The 21,875-nt window shown below is 36.0% G+C and overlaps 1 protein-coding gene across 2 annotated transcripts in view; it reads right to left on the bottom strand.

Annotated features, from left to right (window-relative positions):
- Positions 1-4,520: 4,520 nt before the first annotated feature.
- LOC136033915 (carboxypeptidase D-like) overlaps positions 4,521-21,875 on the bottom strand; it is a 218,828-nt gene continuing 201,473 nt past the window's right edge. The window contains exons 22-24 of one of the 2 annotated variants that reach the window (XM_065714930.1): positions 18,973-19,123; positions 14,982-15,157; positions 4,521-8,523 (exon numbers count right to left, since the gene is read on the bottom strand). In XM_065714930.1, coding sequence (XP_065571002.1) covers positions 8,104-8,523; positions 14,982-15,157; positions 18,973-19,123 — 747 coding nt within the window. In that variant the 3' untranslated portion in view covers positions 4,521-8,103. The remainder of the gene's footprint in view (positions 8,524-14,981; positions 15,158-18,972; positions 19,124-21,875) is intronic. The other variant, XM_065714931.1, reaches the window with a different exon arrangement.

The raw sequence follows: 21,875 nt of genomic DNA on the forward strand, positions 1-21,875 counted from the left end.
TTGTTTTTTAAGTCCTCTTGTGATTCGGTGATTTTTGATTTTAGGGTCACTTGATTGTTTGGTAGAGGTGAAAGTTCATCTTCCATAAGAAGGTGATGGGAATCATGGGAGTTGATATCTTCACTAAGCTTTTAATTTCCAGATCACGTTCCGTGGAGAATATTGTTACCCTTTTTTTGGTCATTAAGAAAAATGTCAACTTGGTTTTTCAAATCTTCTCTGGCTACTTCATGTTCTAAATTCTTCTCCAACTGTGAATTGTATTTAGCTCCAAGATCAGCAAGCTGTTTGATATATTTAACACAGTCAATACAAGGGAGGGGGGCTTAGGAAGCTTGATTTTTCGAAATTGATTTTAGGGTTGTTGATTTTGTGACAGACCTGGATGTACAGCAGGGTTTAGAGCCAGGGGTAGAGAGCTTTGGATGCAATCACTGTTGACACCGACTGCACTGCACTGTTCCACTATCGGCACTAAGTTTGCACTCGGGGGATCTGAATTTCAAGGGTCCTGACATAATAGTGGAACACATAATCCGGATTATAAAGCTCGGAACTGGCCAATGGCTGAATGTCGGATTATAATAACTTCCAAATCAAGTTTCAAAAATTTACCCCACATAGGTGTTTACAGGTCAAATGCCAGAAAGACACTGAAGAAAAGAGACAGAAAGAGACGTTGCGGGTGTAATGTCAGTCTTTCACAAATACATATATTCCTGTCCAACAGAGGGTTATCAAAGCTCATTCCTGAGAGAGCAAAGCCTTTAAGGGCATATCATGAAAATGCAGCATGGTAGGATTACCTCGAGCAGGGTACAAAGATAAACATGGAACATTCTTTTTTGGCCCCGATCAAAAATTATATGCTGTTTTCCTAAATTAAGATGATATTCATCAATCCGGCCAGCGTTTAAACCTTTTTTAAAACCACAAATAGACCCCTACCACTTTCTGGGACATGGGTGTAAAAAAGAAAAAAAACAAAAAAAAAACGCAACCAAAATGTTACATCCGTTTATTTGAAAGGCAGATTGTGTTTGTCATTCCTTCCAACCATTTTTTCATGTATTAGTTTGTTTTAACTTTCTCTGCTAACTCACTTCTAACCAGAACAAAGATATAAGATGCAAATTTACCACGATGCCAAAAATACATAGATTTCTAGGCTGATTAGCATCTCCCCACGTAAAATGAGGCACCTACCCACCCCCCTCCCCCTACGGAGACCAAAATATGTACCAATCGGAGGAATCGTGGACTATTTGGAAAAATCTGACACTTTAATTAAGGCTTAACCCAAGAAAGCTTTTTGCAGCACTCTGAAAAATATACAGTTGCGTTCGTAACCCATATCATATTCCCGTCTAGTAAGTCTCTTGAATTACTAATGACCCCACATAGATAAATCAAGCATAGTTCAATCGGTTAATCCAACGCTTGTATTTCTGTCTAAAAATCCGTGACCTCGTCATGCAAAAAAAAAAAAAACAAACAAAAAACAAAAACGAGAGCTAAGAGCTAATATGGCACTTGTGACGAGGTCGGAAGAGCCAAGAGCCAAGAGGTCATATGACATGAGCTCTAGCAAAATTATAAGAATCAACAGACTGATTTAAACGGAAAATGGAAGTCTTAATGCCGGCCGGGATTTAAAATAAGAGCTCTGAGACACGAAGTCCTTCTAAATATCAAAATTCATTAAGATCTGATCACCCACTCGTAAGTTAAAAATACCTCATTTTTTCCTCTCCCTTAAGCCCCCAGATGGTCGAATTGGGGAAAACGACTTTATCAAGTCAATTTGTGCAGGTCCCTTGCCTATCAATTTTCATCGTCCTAGCACATCCAGAAACACCAAACTCGCCGAAGCACTAGAACCCCCGAACCCCCCCCCCCAAAGAGAGCTTATTCTACCTACTAAGTTTCATCCCGATCTCTCCGCTCTAAGCGTTTCCCAAGATTTCCGGTTTCCCCCTCCAAATCCCCCCGATATCACCAGAACTGGTCGGGATGCAAAATGAGAGCTCTGAGACATGAGTTCATTCTAAATATCAATTACTAAAATCTACGACATTTATAAACGTCATATTAAATATCATTCTAAAATCTACGACATTTATAAACGTTTTCCAAGATTTCCGGTATCCCCCTCTAACTACCCCCAATGTCAAAAGATCTGGTCAGGATTTGAAATAAGAGCTCTGAGACATGAGTTCATTCTAAATATCAAATTTCATTAAGATCCGTATCTCATATCTCATTCTAAATATCAAATTTCATTAAGATCCGTATCTCCATATCTCATCTGAAGATTCGCCAGCAGGGTTTACCATTGAGCTGTGGTATTTGAACGAATGGACATCTTCGATCTGATTAACATGCATGTTCAAAGGAGTTTCATCCACCCCAGCATGGTTTTCGTTTTCGGTAGACTTATTTGGATGCCAGTCGAGAGTGACTTGTCTGCCATGTTCATGATAGGATGGTAGCTAGCCCACTTCTCAACGAGGGTACAAGTCTCGTCACATCGCATAAAACCGAGAATGTGTAGCCAAACTTTTACTCTGTATCATATTCATCATCATCATTACTGGACGTTTCTTGGGGATAAGGTACACCACAAGGTCCACAGTCTTGCGGTAACCCGAAGCCTCTTGTCCATCAGCTTGCTCGGCATGGAGCTCAGAGATGTTTACACTCTTTCACCACTTTGAGGTGCACTAATGGATTTCCTATGCTGCCTAGGGACGGAGGGTCGAGCCTCATTGGCTGGAGCTTCACCATCGCCGTAGAAATTTTCAGGCTTAGCTATCCCCTCGCTCCAAAATAGTCAGCAGTCGGCTTCTAGAAGATGGTTTTAATGGGTAAGAGGGGACTGATTCCAAATCGGTAGATTAAATTTAATAACAAGGAAGCTTGAAAAAGAGGAAGAAAACAGACAAATCTTGTCAATTAAAACATAATTAACGGAAAGACACAAAGAAGGAAAAAGAAAGAAAAAGTCAGGATCTCGGGCATTGCAAACTCAAGAACAATCCAACTAAATCATGAGAGAACAAGAGCTAAAAGTTCATATGGCACTTGTGACGAGGTCGGAAGAGCCTAGAGCCAAGAGCTCATATGGTATGAGCTCTAGCAAAATTCTAAGAATCAATAGATTCCTTTAAAGGAAAATCAGAGGCTTAATGCCGGTGGGGGTTTAACAAAAGAGCTCTGAGTCACAAGGTCCTTCTAAATATTACAATTCATTAAGATCCGATCACCCACTCGTAAGTTAAAAATACCTCAATTTTTCTAATTTTTTCTCCCCCTTCAGCCCCCCAGATGATCGAATCAGGAAAAATGACTTTATCAAGTCAATTTGTGCAACTCCTTGACCCGCCTACCAATTTTCATCGTCCTAGCACGTCCAGAAAGCACCAAACTCACCAAAGCACTGAACCCCACCACCTAACTCCACCAAAGAGAGCAGATCCAGTAAGGTTACGTCAATCACGTATCTACGACATTTATAAACGTTTTCCAAGATTTCCGGTATCCCCCTCTAACTACCCCCAATGTCAAAAGATCTGGTCAGGATTTGAAATAAGAGCTCTGAGACATGAGTTCATTCTAAATATCAAATTTCATTAAGATCCGGTCACCCGTTCTAAAGTTAAAAATACTTCAATTTTTCTGAATTAACACCCCCCCCAAACTCCCCCAAAGAGAGCGAATCCGTTCTAACTAATCCGACTTATGCATATTCTTCCCATCAAGTTTCATCCCGATCTCTCCACCCTAAGCGTTTCCCAAGATTTTCAGTTCCCCCCCCTCCAACCTCCATGTCCTCGGATCCGATTCGAATTGAAAATGGAGCATCTGAGACATAAAAATCTTTCTATATATCAAATATCATTAAGATCTGATCACCCATTCGTAAGAATGGGTGATCGTTTTTTCACGTTCCTCAATTTTCATGTTATCCAAGATTCCCGGTTTCTCCCTTCAACTCCCCCCAATGTCACCGGACCCGGTCGGAATTTAAAATAAGAGCTCTGAGATATGATATCCGTTTAAATATCAAATTTCATTGATCAACCATTCGTAAGTTATCCGATCACCCATTCGTAAGTTAAAAATGCCACATTTTTTCTATTTCTTCTGAATTACCCCCCCCCCCCCCAGATAGTCGAATCGGGGAAATATCTATTTCTAATTTAATATGGTCTGGTCCCTGATACGCCTGCGCATTTCATCATCCTAGCTTATGTGGAAGTGCCTAAACAAGCAAAACCGGAACCGACAGACGGACAGACCGACATAATTTGCGATATATTATATATATATATATATATATATATATATATATATATATATATATATATATATATATATATATATATATATATATATATATAGAGAGAGAGAGAGAGAGAGAGAGAGAATGTAGGACACTGCAATTTTTATATGCCCAACCGAAGATGTAGTTATGTCACAGTAACCTTATACTAATTTCTTAAAATCCAGAGCAAAAGTTTCCTCAATATTTTTTTTTATTTTCCAGAAAGATATCACCATATCCGCAACAATATTAAAAACAAACAATTGATACAAAAACATGTGAAACGAAAGATATGAATAAATAAGGCAGCTAAGTGAAAAATCGCGTAAAAAATAGTATGATCAAATGCACGTTAAAACACAGATATTTGAATTTTTAAACAGTTAGTTACGTACAGAAACAAAGTTGCAGGCCTTATTCTTGCTTCACGTTTATAGTACAAAAAACAAATTACTCTCTTAAATCTAAGTAACAGGCGAGGAAACTAAACTATTCTAGAAAGTAAAGTAAGATCCAGGTAATAAGAGGTCGGTTCATTCCAAGTATCTTTTTCAGAATGGTTAAGTCATTTTAGAAGAGGGAGGAGGGGACGATGAAATATAAAAATTGCTTTTAATAACTACCAAATAAAATAAATACTGACTGTTATGTAATTTTTCAGATGTCAGTGCTTTTGGTAAATAAAACATATGCAAACTTCAAGAATGAATGGGAAAAGCAGGTCTAATCAAGTAGCTTAAACATGGTATTTACGGATATGTCTCTCATGCATGCAATTTTTTTTGTATATTGAGCGTGAACAAGCAAAACCCAGATTTAAGTTAAGAAAGACATAACTTCTAAAACAAAATAATCCGTAAGCACTAAATCAGCATTAAAAACTACAACCCCTCATACGAGGCTGTTAGCACCCTAGTAAATGTGCTATTGGAAAACTGAATGGTTCATCTTGACTATTGACATTTATACATTTAAAATTTTGAAGAAGATTTCTGAAATAGTTTAGCTTCCAAAACCACTTTATAAAACTAACTAAAAAAACCCTTCTCAAACGATAATATAAATACAAAAATAAAATTGGACGGTGACAGAGAGTGATTAGTCAGAAATCTGAAATAGCATAGCTTCTAAATACACTTTATCAAAGAGAATTTACGAGGTTATTCGCTAAAAACAGTTTGATTAAAAGACTTAGGGTTATCTCTAATATTCCACGAAAATTTTTCTATTGCAAAAAAATTTACCTTATTAAAAAACTTATGAAAAAGATTCACAGAAAACTCACAGATTTCAGAAAAATAGAGATTAAAAGCAAAGGATTTCAAATTATTTTTTATACACAATTGGTCGGTGGCAGAGGGTGGATAATTTATTAAACACGATTCTGATATAAGTTGGCTTCTATATCCAGTTAAACAAAGTGAACTTGCAGTGGACTCCATAAAGTCCTCATATAGCGTACCGTCTGTTCTTTGGAAGTATACCGTCACGCTTTACTTTCACAAAAAAATCATTTGAAAACCTAAACAGCGCTTTCAAGCACTAGACTTGAAATCCTGAGGACAAGGGTTCGAGTCCCGGTGTCGCTCGTTATTTGGTTTGGAACGGGGGTCAATGATGTGACTGTAAGCTTAGCCATAGTCGACCCAGCTCTAAATATGTACCTGGAAAAATCTAGAAGAAAGACACGGGGAGCGTCGGATGATTTGTACCCAATCACGCATTGCACTCCAAGCCGTCGGTACAAAATCAGGAGATTAGCACCTGTAATACGCATACCAATGGTCAGCATGCGAAAATTTTTATTTAAATTCAAATTAGTAAGTTTATGTCTTTTCATTACTAAATCAAAATTGTTATAAGATGTTCAAAGAAAATAATTGCTATGCTTTCGTTTGTTGAGAGTTCAAACAAGAATACTTGTTTATTATAAGATTCGTGGGTTTCGACAGCTAGCCTTAGAAACTGCATTTTTACAGCCAAAACCAGTCCAACCCTTAAATAACGTTCAAAAATAATTTCCAAAAGGTTTACAGAAATTTAGTACGCATATGATTCAAAAGAGATAAAACTACCCGTTTAACAAAAAAGAACCAAGGCTTCATAATATAAACAGTTGTCTATCATTAAAATGAATGCATGACATCGGAGCCGTTCAAAGAGGGCAGCCGAGTCAGCAGCCCCGAGAACCACCGCTGGTGGAGAGCTGCAACTGGGAGATTGCCCCCCCCTTTTGATCATATTTTTCACTTTGATTTGGCTTACTTTTGCTTATAGTTGAGTCGGTAGTGAGGCAATAAGTAATCTTTTCCCGGGTACCGCCCACTATAGGAACGGCTTTGCATGACATGCATATATTCGTTCTCATTTGTTCCGAGCTTGAGATCTTAAAGCAAGGAAACAAGCTTATACCTTAGATTGAAAATAAAACTAAAATCAGTACTTTGGTACCCATACCTTGGATCTAAATTTAGGTGAGCAGCTTATTAATTCTGGTACCCAAGAATTTCCTATCTCTATAACTAGATATACCAATAGCCAATTCAGCCAATTTTGGTTTTCAGAGATATCCATAAAGCAAAGCAGATGGGACAGTTCTACCTCAGTGTGTACACTGTATACGAATGAAATAATCACATGCTAAAACTGTTACTTCAGAAAACATAATAAAATATTGTAGATGAAGGAACGCAACTACTCTGATGCACTAATGCAATCGTTCACATATCCCCTTTCCAAGAGCCAAAAATATAAGGTCATAAAGGCCAAACATAATTCTTGCTCTAACCAAGGAAAAAAAACCAGGAAATAATTTCAAGAGGCCCAACCTTCCAGAATCAATTCAAAACTTCTCCAAACCAAAAAACCATCTAATTGATACAATGTCCAAGGAGTACAGGAAGTTCGTTATAAACAAGGAGATGTTATTATACCATTATGTTTTACTTTTTGAATTTCTCGGTTAATAGAATTAGCAAGCTACTATCACAACTTTTCATAACATACCAACCAACCCAGACCCACCCCGCATGAGTCCCAAAAATAGGAGGCTCTTGCTTCGATTTGAAATCCAATGGAGCACCGGCCTACGTGCCAAAAACATGTACTTATATAAGACTGATTAACCAGTTTTTTCTTTCAAATAAACCCAATTACTGATACAAATGTTGATAACTTAGTGTGTATGTATTAAACGATTCCTTGATCTTACTTTTCATAAAGGGGTGTATCCAGGATTTTTGTTTGGGGGAAGAGGTTAAATTTTTTTTCAGAGGGCAGGGGTGCAAAGAAAGCTCATAAAATTTACTTATATGGACATTTTTATTAGATTTTTTACTACTGGGGCGGAAATTTTAGGAGGAAGGAGGGCAGGGGTAAATCCGGTTAATTCTCCTCTCTGGATGCAACCTTGATTTCATAGCATCTATTCTGATAGAAACTAAGTTTCTTTATGATTTTCTTAATGATGATGGCTACTCTTATACTAATTATACTGGTCAATTCTAATTAAAAATACAGTCTATTCCATAAAGTTAAACTTGTTCTGATGCTATATCGTTATGACGCAGACCATTTTTGGCTCTTCTTCCTTAGATATTTGCTAAAACTTAAACAGAATCAGCTCAATCTCACTTTCAAAATCACTTTGTTTCATCTCTGTAATGTCTTTGTATAAATTTCTTACTCACGTTATTCTCGATTAATTCAAATTCACTATTAGTCATTGTATTAATTGCATAAAGGTTTTTCTCTTCTTCCTTAGGTATTTGCTAAGTTTAGACAAAACCTGTGCTCATATTATTATTAAGTAGTCCATTTTTTTGCCCTTTCTTCTGACTAAAAAGCTCAATCTCACTTTCAGAATCACTTGTTTCATCTCTGTACTGTCTTTGTATAAATTTCCCTCGAAACGCTTTCCTTTTCTTCTTCGTAAAACTGCCATCAGAATCCGAATCATCGTCACTTGAATCATCTTGGAAAAGGGTATTATGATTCAATATGCGAAAGCCTTCACGCCGACGGTTCACCCTACTCCGAACACAACACATATAAAGGGCCAAGATTATCACAAGGGCTAACAGAATTAAAGAAACTGCAACAAGCATAAAAGCAAAACGGGGCATTCCAACAACTCGCTTATCTTTTTCAACAGACAATGTAAGTCGAATCATCTCACCAGTATGAACGTTAATAACCTAAAAAGATATATTGCAATAAGTCCATGTCATTACTTTTTAAAAGACTAAAAGAGGTAATTCTAGACACAAGATTTGTTCAATAATTTCTATACGATCCACCTGCTCCTCCAAGCTTTTCAGATTGTCTTTTTCCAGCAATAAGTTTCAGTAATTTCGAGTCCCTTAGGACCACCGAATGCCTTGCTAATAATCCACTGGTCTGATTAATCAAATCCCTAACGGCACAAATAAGGGATATAGACTTAGGGAGCTGAACTTTTTTTTATAGACTAAGAACAAAAATCAAAGCATAATTCTTTTCTTTTTCGCAAAAATCCTAAAATTTTCATTGAAAATAAATCTATCAGAAAAAACGAAAGAGTTTTTCCCGGAGCTGGCCTTAGAAATAATTAACAGGCGTTCATTAAAAAAAAAGAACAAAAAAGAAGTAAAATGTTGGTTAAGAGTAAAAAAATAAACAATTAAGTTTCCCTTTTACGAGATTCCCTCTACTTATGTTTTTGTCTACACTAAGTTAAAAAAAAAAAAAAAAAAAAAAAAAAAAAAAAAAAAAAAAAAAAAAAAAAAAAAAAAAAAAAAACCAAACTTAGACCGGACACTAAAAAATGGCACAAAACCATAATTATTCTTGCTGTGAGCAGGATTGCCTAATTTTAGGCAAGGCAAAACACAAAAATAATTAGTAACACACTTCAAATTATGAACAACACATAATATTGCCGAAACAAGCTTCATTTGACATATTGGTAGACTAGATAATAGGCAAGATAACATACTAGAGGGAATGCTAGGTACCCATTAAATGAAAATAAATATTCGAAACTAAGTTGTATTTTTCCCAATCCAAGTTTTAATTTTCAAATAAAATTTTTATATATTGGAGAAATTGTGTACCACAAACATTTCACAAGTTGTTCAAAGACTAGCGATTCTTTTTTCATGCATGAGCTAACGTCAAATTTGTCAGTAATTCAACTTCAAACTACTTGAGCAACATTTTATAAAAAAGAAGTATGAAATTTGACAGCAGCTGGGGTCCAAAACGATCTATTATTTTTTTAAACATAAGCCTTCACAGCTAAATCATGATTACAAACTATAAAAAATACTGGGACCTCACGAAAAAAAGAAAAGAAAACACTGCTACTGCTAAGATCATAAAATCGGCGCAGCAGTTTGCCACCTGAGGCTAAAAAGAGAGGAACACTCCACCACCAAACTCTTTTCTGAAGCTTGTACTATGGATACCTCCCAAGAAATCACAAACATTGTAAGTCAGGTTTGTAATCTCAAATAATATAAACTCCAGTTGCTTCTTTTTATTAACTAAATAAAGTGAATAGTAACAGTGCAAACTGTATAACTGTCAAATATGATTTACAAACTGCAGGACAATTCAACTTTACTACGAGACAAAAATTGGCAACTTGCTTCCTCTTAAGTGGAAAAAGAACTTTTGAAGCCCTTATATCATTGAAGGATAAAACAAAGCAAATAACAAGAGCCAAGACCTCATATGGCACTTGTGACGAAGTCGGAATCTAAAATTAGACTCAGTGCTAGAGTTATGGACTTTGCTGTTCGTCCAGAAGCACTGAACTTGCTAAAGCACTGCAAATCTCCCCCTCCCCAAATCCCCAAAGAGATCAGATCCGGTCCGGTTATGTCAATCACGTATCTGGAACTTGTGCTTATTCTTCCCACCAAGTTTCATCCCGATCTCCCCCCTCTAAGCGTTTTCCAAGATTTCCGCTAAGCCCTTCCAACCCCCAAAGTCCCGATGATTCGAAATGAAAATGCAGCATCCGAGATATGAGATCTTTCTACATATCAAGTTTCATTAAGATTCGATCACCCATTTGTAAGATAAAAACAAACATAAATATCAAATTTCATAAAGATCTAATCACCCGTTCGTAATTTAAAAATACCTCATTTTTCTAATTTTTCCAAATTACCCCCCCCCCCCCCAGATAGTCAAATCGGGGAAGCGACAATTTCCTATTTGATCTGGTCCGGTCCCTGATACGCCAGCCAACTTTCATCGTCCTAGTTTATCTGGAAGTGCCCGAACTAGCAAAACCGGGACCGAAAGACAGACAGACCGACGAACAGAAATTGCGTTCGCTATATGTCACTTGGTAAATATCAAATGCCATAAAAACAGACGAAGAGGAAAATAAGAAAAATTAACTTGTCGCTAATATGTTTGATTAACAGACACAAAAAAGGATGAAGAATTAAAAACAATTAGTAATCAAATTGCTGATAACCTATTTACTAATCGAAGTGAATGATGACAATGCCCGAAATGGATCATTTAAGGTTTTACAAACTGTACGGCAATCCAGCTTTATTACGAGAAAAAAAAAAGAGAGTGACGAAATGAAAAAACAAAGAAATTAAAAGATGAAGCAAAGCTAGAAGAAGTTAGTCACTTAAAACATTCAATTAACAGAAACACACCAAAAACTAGATCTATGTTGCATTGACAACGTGAGGTGTTGCGGCAACGTTTGTTCGGCTTCGCCAAGCAAAGTGTTGCGAGAGCGACACTTTGGTTTTGTTTCCTCGCTTCGATTAAACGCTGAAGCTGTTAATCTGTAAGGATCTCAAAATAAACAAGTCCCCTACATGTCTTACCACTGGGACCCAAATTGGTCTTGCCATCAAACACACCAGAAACAAATAATAGGTACACCAACTAGCAAAAGCTGCGAACCCCTCATTGCCGAAGATGATTATCTTCGACTAAGATGATTATCTAAGCTTTCGACTGCCGTTGAAAAAAAGAATGTATCTGTCTTAGTTCAAAAAAGTTGATCTTTGCCGTGAGCCAAATTTCTAACGTCATCACTTAGAAAGGAGCACAGGATAAGCAAAATTTTTTTTTTAGCTATGAGAGAACTTTTAAAGTTTAATAGGCACATCAGATACCATTTCTCTACTGCAATCCCAACTGCGAAAAACCGGATGATAAACTTAGCTGAAATCACGAACAGAAATGGGTAGAAATAATAGATGGCAGCACTTTCAGACCCGTAGAAAAATGCCACTTTTTTATTTCTGTCAGTTTTTGTATTTATCGCTCAAAGAAGATATATTGGCTGTGGGGCCGGGTAACTGCCACATATATTTAACACTTATAGATTTTAGTCCATCAATTTGAAACTGGTGCCAGCCTACTTGCCCGCTTGAACAGAGCTTTCCACTCGAAAGCAGAAACATGGTTTGATGAAAAGAAAGCTTGACTGCATAACTTCAGATAGGTTCTTTCTGACATAGGCTATACAACTTCACTTCACACACTATAGGCTCTGGCTCAAGGACAAGCAAAAACCATCTTATTGGGCCCTAAGCAAGAGTTCTACGAAGCTTTCCAAAATGCAAAAGTCATATTCATCAATCAGGCCTAAGGTCCACACTTTCCGTAAAAACCGCAGAGGTTAGACCCTTACCACTTTCTAGGAATAAGCTGAAATCAGGGTGCTAGAAAAAAAAAGGACAAAACCAAAGTGTTGATATCGCAACACAAATGAAGGAAAAAGAGACGGAACTAGTCAGTTAACATGTTTAATTAACAGAAACACAAAAAAGAACAGGAAGAAGTAAAAAAAGGAAAATAATGATGACTAGATTGCTTTAATTTACTTAATAAAATGAAGTGAATAATATCAATGACCAAACTACATGATCTTTGATCTTGTAAGCTGCCGGGCAATCTATCTTTATTAGGATGAGAAAACAGACAATTTCCCCCTTTTAAGGGGGAGAAAGGAAATTTCAAATTAATCTAAGTTCTTTCAAATTTGGGGCAGTGCATTATGTGGAAAAATGAGAGGAATTTCCCTCTTTTAAGAGGGAGCCAGGACGATCAACGTACATTGAATGAAAAAACAAAGAAGGTAAAAAAAAGAAAAAGACGAAGAACCTTATCAATAAACTGTTACTTGGCTCCCAAAGTATCCTAAACATAGGAGTTAATAACATGTTCAATTAACAGAATTTAAGATGGAGAAAGAAATTTTCAAATTTTTACACTGAATACAAAAACAGCACAAAAAACCACAAAAGACTAAGAAAAAAGATAATAAACTTATCACTTAACATATTTAATTAACAATGCACAAAAGAAATATTGAGTATTTACCTGTAATCTATTTACCAAATCTTAAAATTTGGGGAAGGTAAACAGGAAGGGTGTGCGAAAGCACAGGATGGTTGGCCCCCAGAAATAGGTTAACAGAATGTAAATCTATTTAAAAATACCTCAATTTTTCTAATTTTTTCTCCCCCTTCAGCCCCCCAGATGATCGAATCGGGAAAAACGACTTTATCAAGTCAATTTGTGCAGCTTCTTGACACGCCTTCCAATTTTCATCGTCCTAGCACGTCCAGAAAGCACCAAACTCACCAAAGCACTGAACCCCACCACCTAACTCCACCAAAGAGAGCAGATCCAGTACGGTTACGTCAATCACGTACATACGACATTTATATGCATTTTCCAAGATTTCCGGTATACCCCTCCAACTACCCCCAATGTCAAAAGATCTGGTCAGGATTTGAAATAAGAGCTCTGAGACATGAATTACTTCTAAATATCAAATTTCATTAAGATCTGATCACCCGTTCGTAAGTTACAAATAGCTAATTTTTTCTAATTTTTCCGAATTACTCCCCCCCCCCAACTCCACCAAAGAGAGCGGATCCGGTCCGGTTATGTCAGTCACCTATCTTGGAGTTGTGCTTATTCTTTCCACCAAGTTTCATCCTGATCTCTCCGCTTTAAGCGTTTTCCAAATTTCCGGTCCCCCCCCCTAATGACACTGGATCCGGCCGAGATTTAAAATAAGAGATCTGAGTTTCGAGGTCCTTCTAAATATGAAATTTCATTAAGATACGATCACTCTTTTGTAAGTCAAAAATACCTCATTTTTTCTAATTTTTTAGAATCAACCCTCCCCAAACTCCCCCAAAGTGAGCAGATCCGTTCCGGTTATGTCAATCCCGTATCTAGGACTTGTGCTTATTTTTCCCATCAAGTTTCATCCCGATCCACCCACTCTAAGCATTTTCCAAGATTTTAGGTTCCGCCCCCTCCAACTTCCTCTTCACTGCATCCGGTCGGGATTTAAGATAAGACCTCTGAGATACGATATCCTTCTAAATATCAAATTTCATTAAGATCCGATCACTCCTTCGTAAGTTAAAAATACCTCATTTTTTTAATTTTTCAGAAATAAACCCTCCTCCCCCAAAGCGAGCGGATCCGTTCCTCCAAGTTTTATCCCGATCCCTCCACTCTAAGCGTTTTCCAAGATTTTAAGTCCCCCCCGAACTCCCCCCAATGTCACCAGATCCGGTCGGGATTTAAAGCAAGAGCTCTGAGGACACGACATCCTTCTAAAAATCAAATTTCATTAAGATCCGATTACTCCTTCGTAACTTCAAAATACCTCATTTTTTCTAATTTTTCAGAATTAACCCCGCCCCCCAACTCCCCAAAGAGAGCGGATCCGTTCCGGTTATGTCAATCACGTATCTAGGACGTGCGCTTATTTTTCCCACCAAGTTTCATTCTGATCCCTAAACTCTAAGCGTTTTCCGAGATTTTAGGTTCCCCCCTCAATTTCCCCCGATGTTACCAGATCCAGTCGGGATTTAAAATAAGAACTCTGAGACACGATATTCTCCCAAAATTCAAATTTCATTAAGATCCGATCACTCCCTCGTAAGTTAAAAATACCTCATTTTTTCTAATTTTCTGAATTAACCCCCCCTCCAACTCCCCCAAACAGAGCAGATCCAACCGGTTATGTCAATCACGTATCTAGGACTTCTGCTTATTTTTCCCACCAAGTTTCGTCCCGATCCCCCAATTCTAAGCGTTTTCCAAGATTTTAGCCCCCCCAATCCCCCCAAAGTCACCGGATCTGGTCGGGATTTTAAAAAAGAGCTCTTAGACACGATATCCTTACAAACATCAAATTTCATTAGGATCCAATCACCCGTTGTAAGTTAAAAATACTTCATTTTTTCTATTTTTTTCGGATTAACCGATCCCCCCCCACTCCCCCCCCCCCCCAGATGGTCAAATCACGAAAACGACTATTTCTAATTTAATCTGGTCCGGTCCCTGATACGCCTGCCAAATTTCATCGTCCTAGCTTACCTGGAAGTGCCTAAAGTAGCAAAACCGGGACAGACAGACCGACAGAATTTGCGATCGCTATATGTCACTTGGTTAACACCCAGTGCCATAAAAAAAGGAGGAAGTAAACAAAGAAAGAAATCTTTTCTTTTCTCTTTTTCTCTTTTTGTTTCAAGAAAAAGAAAGAGAAGTAAACAAAAAGAGTTAGACTTTCATCTACTAATTTGTCAATCTTGCGAATTTCTAAAAAGCTTACGTTCAGTGTTAACAGGCCTATTTCACACTTTTAGGCTGTTTTTACCTTAGATAGATCGTAATATCCATAGCTGTAAACATTAAGCGTTATTTCTCCAGGAGATGTAAGAACTGAAAATTGCCCAAAAGCCCCAGTAGAAATGTTAGCAACAGAAACTTCACCAACATAAACTTTAATGGCAGCATTTGTGATAGGATGACCTTCATTGCTTGATGCCACTCCTGTAAAGCAATAGGAAATAATTTTTTAAGCCACATTGTCTTTCCATTTGTAATTAAAATAAAACGAAAACATAATAATCGGTAAAAACTTAGTTCAAGACAGGGAGAACGAGAAAAAATACATACTAATAAAAGTTCAAATATTGCGCTTCATCTTCGAAAGCCTTAATGGACAAAAAAAAAAAAAAAAAAAAAATTAAAACAGAATAGAAAAAGAAGAAAAAACGATACAGGAATGAACTTTGAAACTCGTTTGAATTTATGCTTGATTCTGTTTGAAAAAACTTTTTCAAAAACTTCTTTACTTACATTTTTAAATTCATTCTTTTTTGTTTCCTAGTAAGTGTCAGCTCGTTAATCTAGATTTCTTTTTTTATATTCTCATTCGTATATATATATATATAAATATAAATGTATATATATATATATAAATATAAATGTATATATATATATATAAATATAAATATATATATATATATATATATATATATATATATATATATATATATATATATATATATATATATATATATATATATATATATATATATTTCATTTTGTACAGTCCTGATCAAGAATTTTACCCGTTATTATGTTTTCGTTTCATTTTATTTATGAAGCGACAGAAACGCAAGAATCCAATATATAAAATGACATACAGGGGCATAGATTTGAGTAGGAGCAGAAGAGATAAAAAAAAGAACTGTAAACAACAGGCAAATTAAGTCTGTTTCCACCGACCTAAAAAAAAACAATATATTAGCAACACTTTTTCTAGAAATTATTTTTCCGTGAACCAACAGACAATTTCTCCTAATAATTGTTAGCAAAATTCAAAACATTGTTGAAAAAAATTGCTGTTAGATTCTGACCAAAAAATTCAAGAAAAAAAATCCTGTAAATTCTTTTATTCCCGCCACCCTTGACAGGGGAATTCTGCTTTGCGCGGTCTCATAGTGGCATAAGGGTGGACCTTTCACGAGCTTTCCTAACCAAACCCATGACTGCTAACAGTGCTGACCTAGAGGGGTGGCACCTCTCGAGGATATTATAGCCTAGTAAACGACACAGCATTTGGACTGGATCCTGATTAATGCTTGCATAAACAGAAAAAAAGAACTCGGATTATATACCAGCATAATTATTTATTGGTAATTCCCAACCAATTACTAGTCTTTATTTCTAAAAATAACTGTGTGACGTTACACAAGGGATACCTGAAGCAATTATTTCTCGTAGACTTTCCGGTGCTCATAAGAGAGTCCACCTCATTTTCTTTTTTTATGCCTGTTGTCCCAGAAGTTCTGCTGCTCACTAGATAAAATTGCAAAAGTATTGTGGAATATACAGAAGAAGGGGAAGTGGGGGGGGGGTATTGAAAGATAAAACCACTTAATATTGTTTTTAATTTATTTGTAACAGGGAATCCTTATTTTCCCCCTTTATTTTCAATATTCGCCTTCCTTTTTGTACTGACTAAAAGCAAACAATGTACAATTTACACTCGTTGTCAAAAGTTCAGTACAAAAATCTGGGCTAAATAACGAACCGACCCAAAGGAAAGATGAAATAAGGTCTTTTGTAGTGTAATATTTCAAGCTTCGAGCTATATGTCTTAACAGTTGCCAGAAATTGCTGAATCCCCAGAAACAACTTTTTAATAGACATGCTGAAATAAAGTTTTATTGCACATCCAATAGTCAGCCTAGTTTTACAAGACTACGTCTCGATTATAAAACGAAATTTTTCGTAACCGGTTCTGTGAAAATACCAACTTATGATAAAATTTAGCTAGATACTGCTTTTAATTTATAAATTATTTGTGTAAACTCAGTTGACACATTAGGAGAGATAAATAAAAGGACTTTGTTGGAGGAGGAAGCAGGAGGTAGGAGTTCAAAACAATAACAAGAGCTCATATGGCACGTGTGACGAGGTCAGAAGAGTCAAGAGCCAAGAGCTCATATGGTATTAGCTCTAGCAAAATTCTAAGAATCAATGGATTGATTTAAAAGGAAAACCAGAGGCTTAATGCCACCCAGGATTTAAAATAAGAGCTCTAAGACACCAGGCCCTTCTAAATATCAAAATTTCATTATGGTCTGATAACACACTCGTAAGTTAAAAATACCACATTTTTTCTAGTTTTTCCCCTCTCTTCAGCCCCCATATGGTCGAATCGGGGAAAACGACTTTATCAAGTCAATTTGTGCAGGTCCCTGACACGCCCACCGATTTTCATCGTCCTAGCACGTTCAGAAGCACCGAACTCTAAAAAGGCCAAGGACCCCTAACTCCCCCAAAGAGAGCGGATCCAGTCCGGTTACGTCAATCACGTATCTACGGTATTCGCTTATTCTAGCCATCAAGTTTCATCCCGATCTCTCCACTCTAATCGTTTTCCAAGATTTCCGGTTTCCCCCTCCAACTCCCCCCAATATCACCAGATCTGGCTGGAATTTAAAATAAGAGCTCTGAGACATGGTTCCCTTCTAAATATCAAGTTTCATTAAGATTTGGTCACCAGTTCTTAAGTTAAAAATGCCTTAATTTTTCTGAATTAAGCCCCCCCCCAACTCACCCAAAGAGAGCGGATTCAGTCCGGTTACGTCAATCACGTATCTAGGACTTGTGCTTATTCTTCCCACCAAGTTTCATCCCGATCTCCTCACTGTAAGCGTTTTCCAAGATTTCCCGTTTCGCCCCTCCAACTCCCCCAATATCACCGGATACGGTTGGGATTTAAAATAATAGCTCTGAGACACGAGGTCCTTCTAAATATCAAATTTCAGTAAGATCTGATAACCCATTCGTAAGTTAAAAATACCTCATTTTTTCTAATTTTTCCGAATTTACCGTCCCCCACTCCCCCCCGCAGATGATCGAATCGGGAAAACGAATATTACTAATTTGATCAAGATTTAATTTGATAGATTTGATTTAATTTGATAAGCGTTTTCCAAGATTTTAGGTTTCCCCCTCCAACTCCCCCCAATGTCACCGGATACGGTTGGGATTTAAAATAAGAGTATTGAGACGCGATATCCTTCTAAATGTCAAATTTCATTAAGATCCGATCACCCGTTCGTAAGTTAAAAATACCTCATTTTTTCCGAATTAACCGTCCCCCCGCTCCCCCCACAGATGATAGAATCGGGGAAACAACTATTTCTAATTTGATCTGATTTGGTCCCTGATACGCCTGCCCATTTTCACCGTCCTAGCTTATCTGGAAGTGCTTAAACTAGCATAACCGGGACAGACAGACCCACAGAATTTGCGATCGCTATATGTCACTTGGTAAACCAAGTGCCATAAAAAAACAACATTTCTAGGGCATAAGGAATTTCCCAAATGATTTTCCGGATGTGCGAAATAAGTCAATTTTTAAGCCTATGTAGCACAACATTCCATCCATATGATACAAAATGCCTTGAATAATGACTAACCACCAGGCTACAGTATTAAAAAAGCTGCAAGCTCATCATGCATGAAGCAATTAGAAAGAATTTGCACAAAATATATTCAAAAAATAAGCTAAATGTATAAAAGAAATATAAATATATAATATATAATATATATATATATATATATATATATATATATATATATATATATATATATATATATATATATATATATATATATATATATGTTTGTGTGTGTGTGTGTACACATATAAAGAGAAACAGGGAGAAAGAAAAGAGTCGTAACTTACATAGGAGCAAACAAAATAATATCAAACAACATCGTTTACGATTTCTTTGCATCTTAAACAGTAAAATTCGGAAAAGTAAACACTTCAGTAAACCTACCTGAGATACCATTTAGATTGGCAGTGGCAATGGCTTTTAATGCTTGCTTCTGATCATCCCAAATTTTAACTAATTCATCTTCTTTAGGGGCAGCACAACATCCAAGATAAATCTCAATTCCGGGAACTCCTAGGTTATCTAGACTCCATGTCTGAAATAAGAAAAACACATTATGTTTAAGGTAAATGATGGAGCAGGCTTGGCAGTCATAAGGATGAATTGCTAAAACTAATACTATTTACCCGTTTGACATCTTACAAAAAAAAAAGAAACAAACATTTTGCCGTCCTTGATTCCCACACATGACTGTAGGTTCAACATGGATGAATATTAAGCAACACTAAGATGTTTTTATATGAGCCAGAAAGAACGTAGACAGGGCTAAAATTGAGTGGATTATTTCGGATTCAAGGGACAAGATAGGGAGAGATATTTCAATTAAAAAGCCTTAGGTAATTTCGGAGACCACATTGCCTTTTCATGACGATAAATAAAAGTTCAAATAGGGATAAAATCCTTTTAATATAGACAGTAGTAAATTTCACAAAAAATACTAGATATTTCGGTCACATATGCAGTTACCGTCATCAGTAGTAATACTAAACTAAAAAATTAAAAACAATAATTTATATATAAAATAAAATAACTACATATTGTTTAATAATCTTATTCTTTCCAAAGCAAAAACAGAAGCTACTCTCCTTGACCTTTCTGGATTGAATTGAACTAACACTTGGACAGAGGTTAATCGCATTGGGTGAATTGAACTTCACTGTATCTGAAACCGAATTGACCCTGTCTCTATTTAAAGACTTATTCTTGAATAAAATTTTCTTAATTTAAATAGTTTCCCGAAAATTTTGCTTTAAACCCCGGTCCCTAGAAATCAAAGAAACATTATCGAACAAAATAAAATGGTCTAGAAAATCAAAATATATTCCGAAAAGGCCGAAATGAAATCTTTAGGTTTAGAATTTTGCTTTAAAGCCGATAAAATAGACGCTCGATGCTGTTGTAATCTCATTTCCAAATTCTGGTTAGTACGTCCCACATATGAGATTCCACAAGTACATGGGATCTGACAGACCTCGCTTTGCTGCCCCAATGAAGTTGGATCTTTCCCAGAATTAAAAAACTACCCAAAGTATTACTGCTCTTTAAAGCTACCTTTAAATCATTAGTTTTTCACTTAGACCGGGTACCAATGGTAAGGAACAAAATCTTCCTTCTAAGGAAGTCTTGTCTCCAAGTCTTCCTTAGAAATATGTCGAAACTTTTTTCTTCTCTTTGAAAAAAGTCTGATTAATCAACCACTCTGGATACATGATGCTTATTAGTATTTTTCTCAGAAAAGACAACTCCTCAAAAAATTTCAAAAAATGATCAAACCAAATTTTAATTGGCGACCGTGACCAAAGTTAAACGACAAAAATCTATTGTTATTAGTCAGTTTTCTGCAAATTTTTAAATCCGGACTATTTTAGTTTTTTAAAAGAAGAACATCAAGAAAAGAAAGTCTTCCCTCCTCTTCTAATTCAACAGCAAATCTTAAATCATCCCCAAACAACGAAGATGTTCCAAAATCCTTTTAATTCATCCTCCCTATAATTCCATACTGAAATTATATCATCCATATACCGGCCCCAAAAATTATATTTAAGAAAATGTGAATTTAACGCAATTGTTTCAATGTTTTTCACAAAAATATTAGCTAATAATGGACTTAAAGGGGCCCCATAAATAAGTAAACCATTTATAAATTATTTCTTAGACCACACTGTTTTTATATTTACGAAAAACTAAGCAAGAAAAGCAGGCTTTAATTTCAACAGAGCAGTAAAAAAAAAAAAAAAAAAAAAACAACAACAAAACAACACATTTTAAATTTTTTTTAGTTCTTTCTTTATCTCGTTTTTCTTTCGTTGAGAAAGGCTCCCGGACGTGGGGCCGAAACATTCGAAATTTTTTTTAACTAAAGCGTTGTTTTCTTTTTATTTTTTGTTCACTACTTTCTTGAAATTAAAACCCGTTTTTTCTTGCTTAGTTTTTCGTAAAATATGTGGGACGTCCCATATCATATGTGGGACGTACTAACCAGAATTTGGAAATGAGATTACTACAGCATCAAGACTCTATTTCATCAGCTTTAAAGCAAAATCCTAAACCTGAAGATTTCACTTCAGCACTTTCGGAACATATTTTTGATTTTCCAGACCATTTTATTTTTGCTCAATTTTGTCTCTTTGATCTCTAGGGACCGGGGGTTTAAAGCAAAGTTTTCGCGAAGCTATTGGAATTACAGAAATTTTATTAAGAATATGGTTTTAAATAGAGACACGGGTGAATTTGGTCTGATCTCAATTTACGATAATTTATTAAAATCAGATAGAGTAAACTTTAATTCACCCAATGTGATTAACGTCTGTCCAAGTGCTAGTTCAATTCATGCTAACGAACCGGATCCAGGAAGGTCAGAGACTCGCTTTCATTATTGCTTTGGAAAGAATAGAATTATTAAACAATATGTAGAAAGTAAAACAGTTCAAAATAGGGATGATACCTTTTTATTGACAGTGAATAGATATAAAATTATTTAACTGGATATTTCGAACACATATAGTGTTCATCATCAGCAGTAGAACTAAAAGACATGAATAAAAATAAATAAACTAATTACATATAGTTTATTGCTCTTATTTTTTTCCAATGCAACAGCCGAGGCAAATCTCTTTGACCTTTTTGGTTCCGGTTCATTAGAATTATCTGACATATTACGTGGACAGAGGTCATAGCTCTTAGGTGAGGTGATATTTACTTTATTTGACCTCAGTAAATTATCATAAATTGAGTTCAATCCAAATTCGCCTGTATCTCTGTTTATGGAATTATTCTTGAATAGAATT

This window comes from Artemia franciscana, chromosome 12, assembly GCF_032884065.1.
Source record: "Artemia franciscana chromosome 12, ASM3288406v1, whole genome shotgun sequence".
Lineage (NCBI taxonomy): Eukaryota > Metazoa > Arthropoda > Branchiopoda > Anostraca > Artemiidae > Artemia > Artemia franciscana.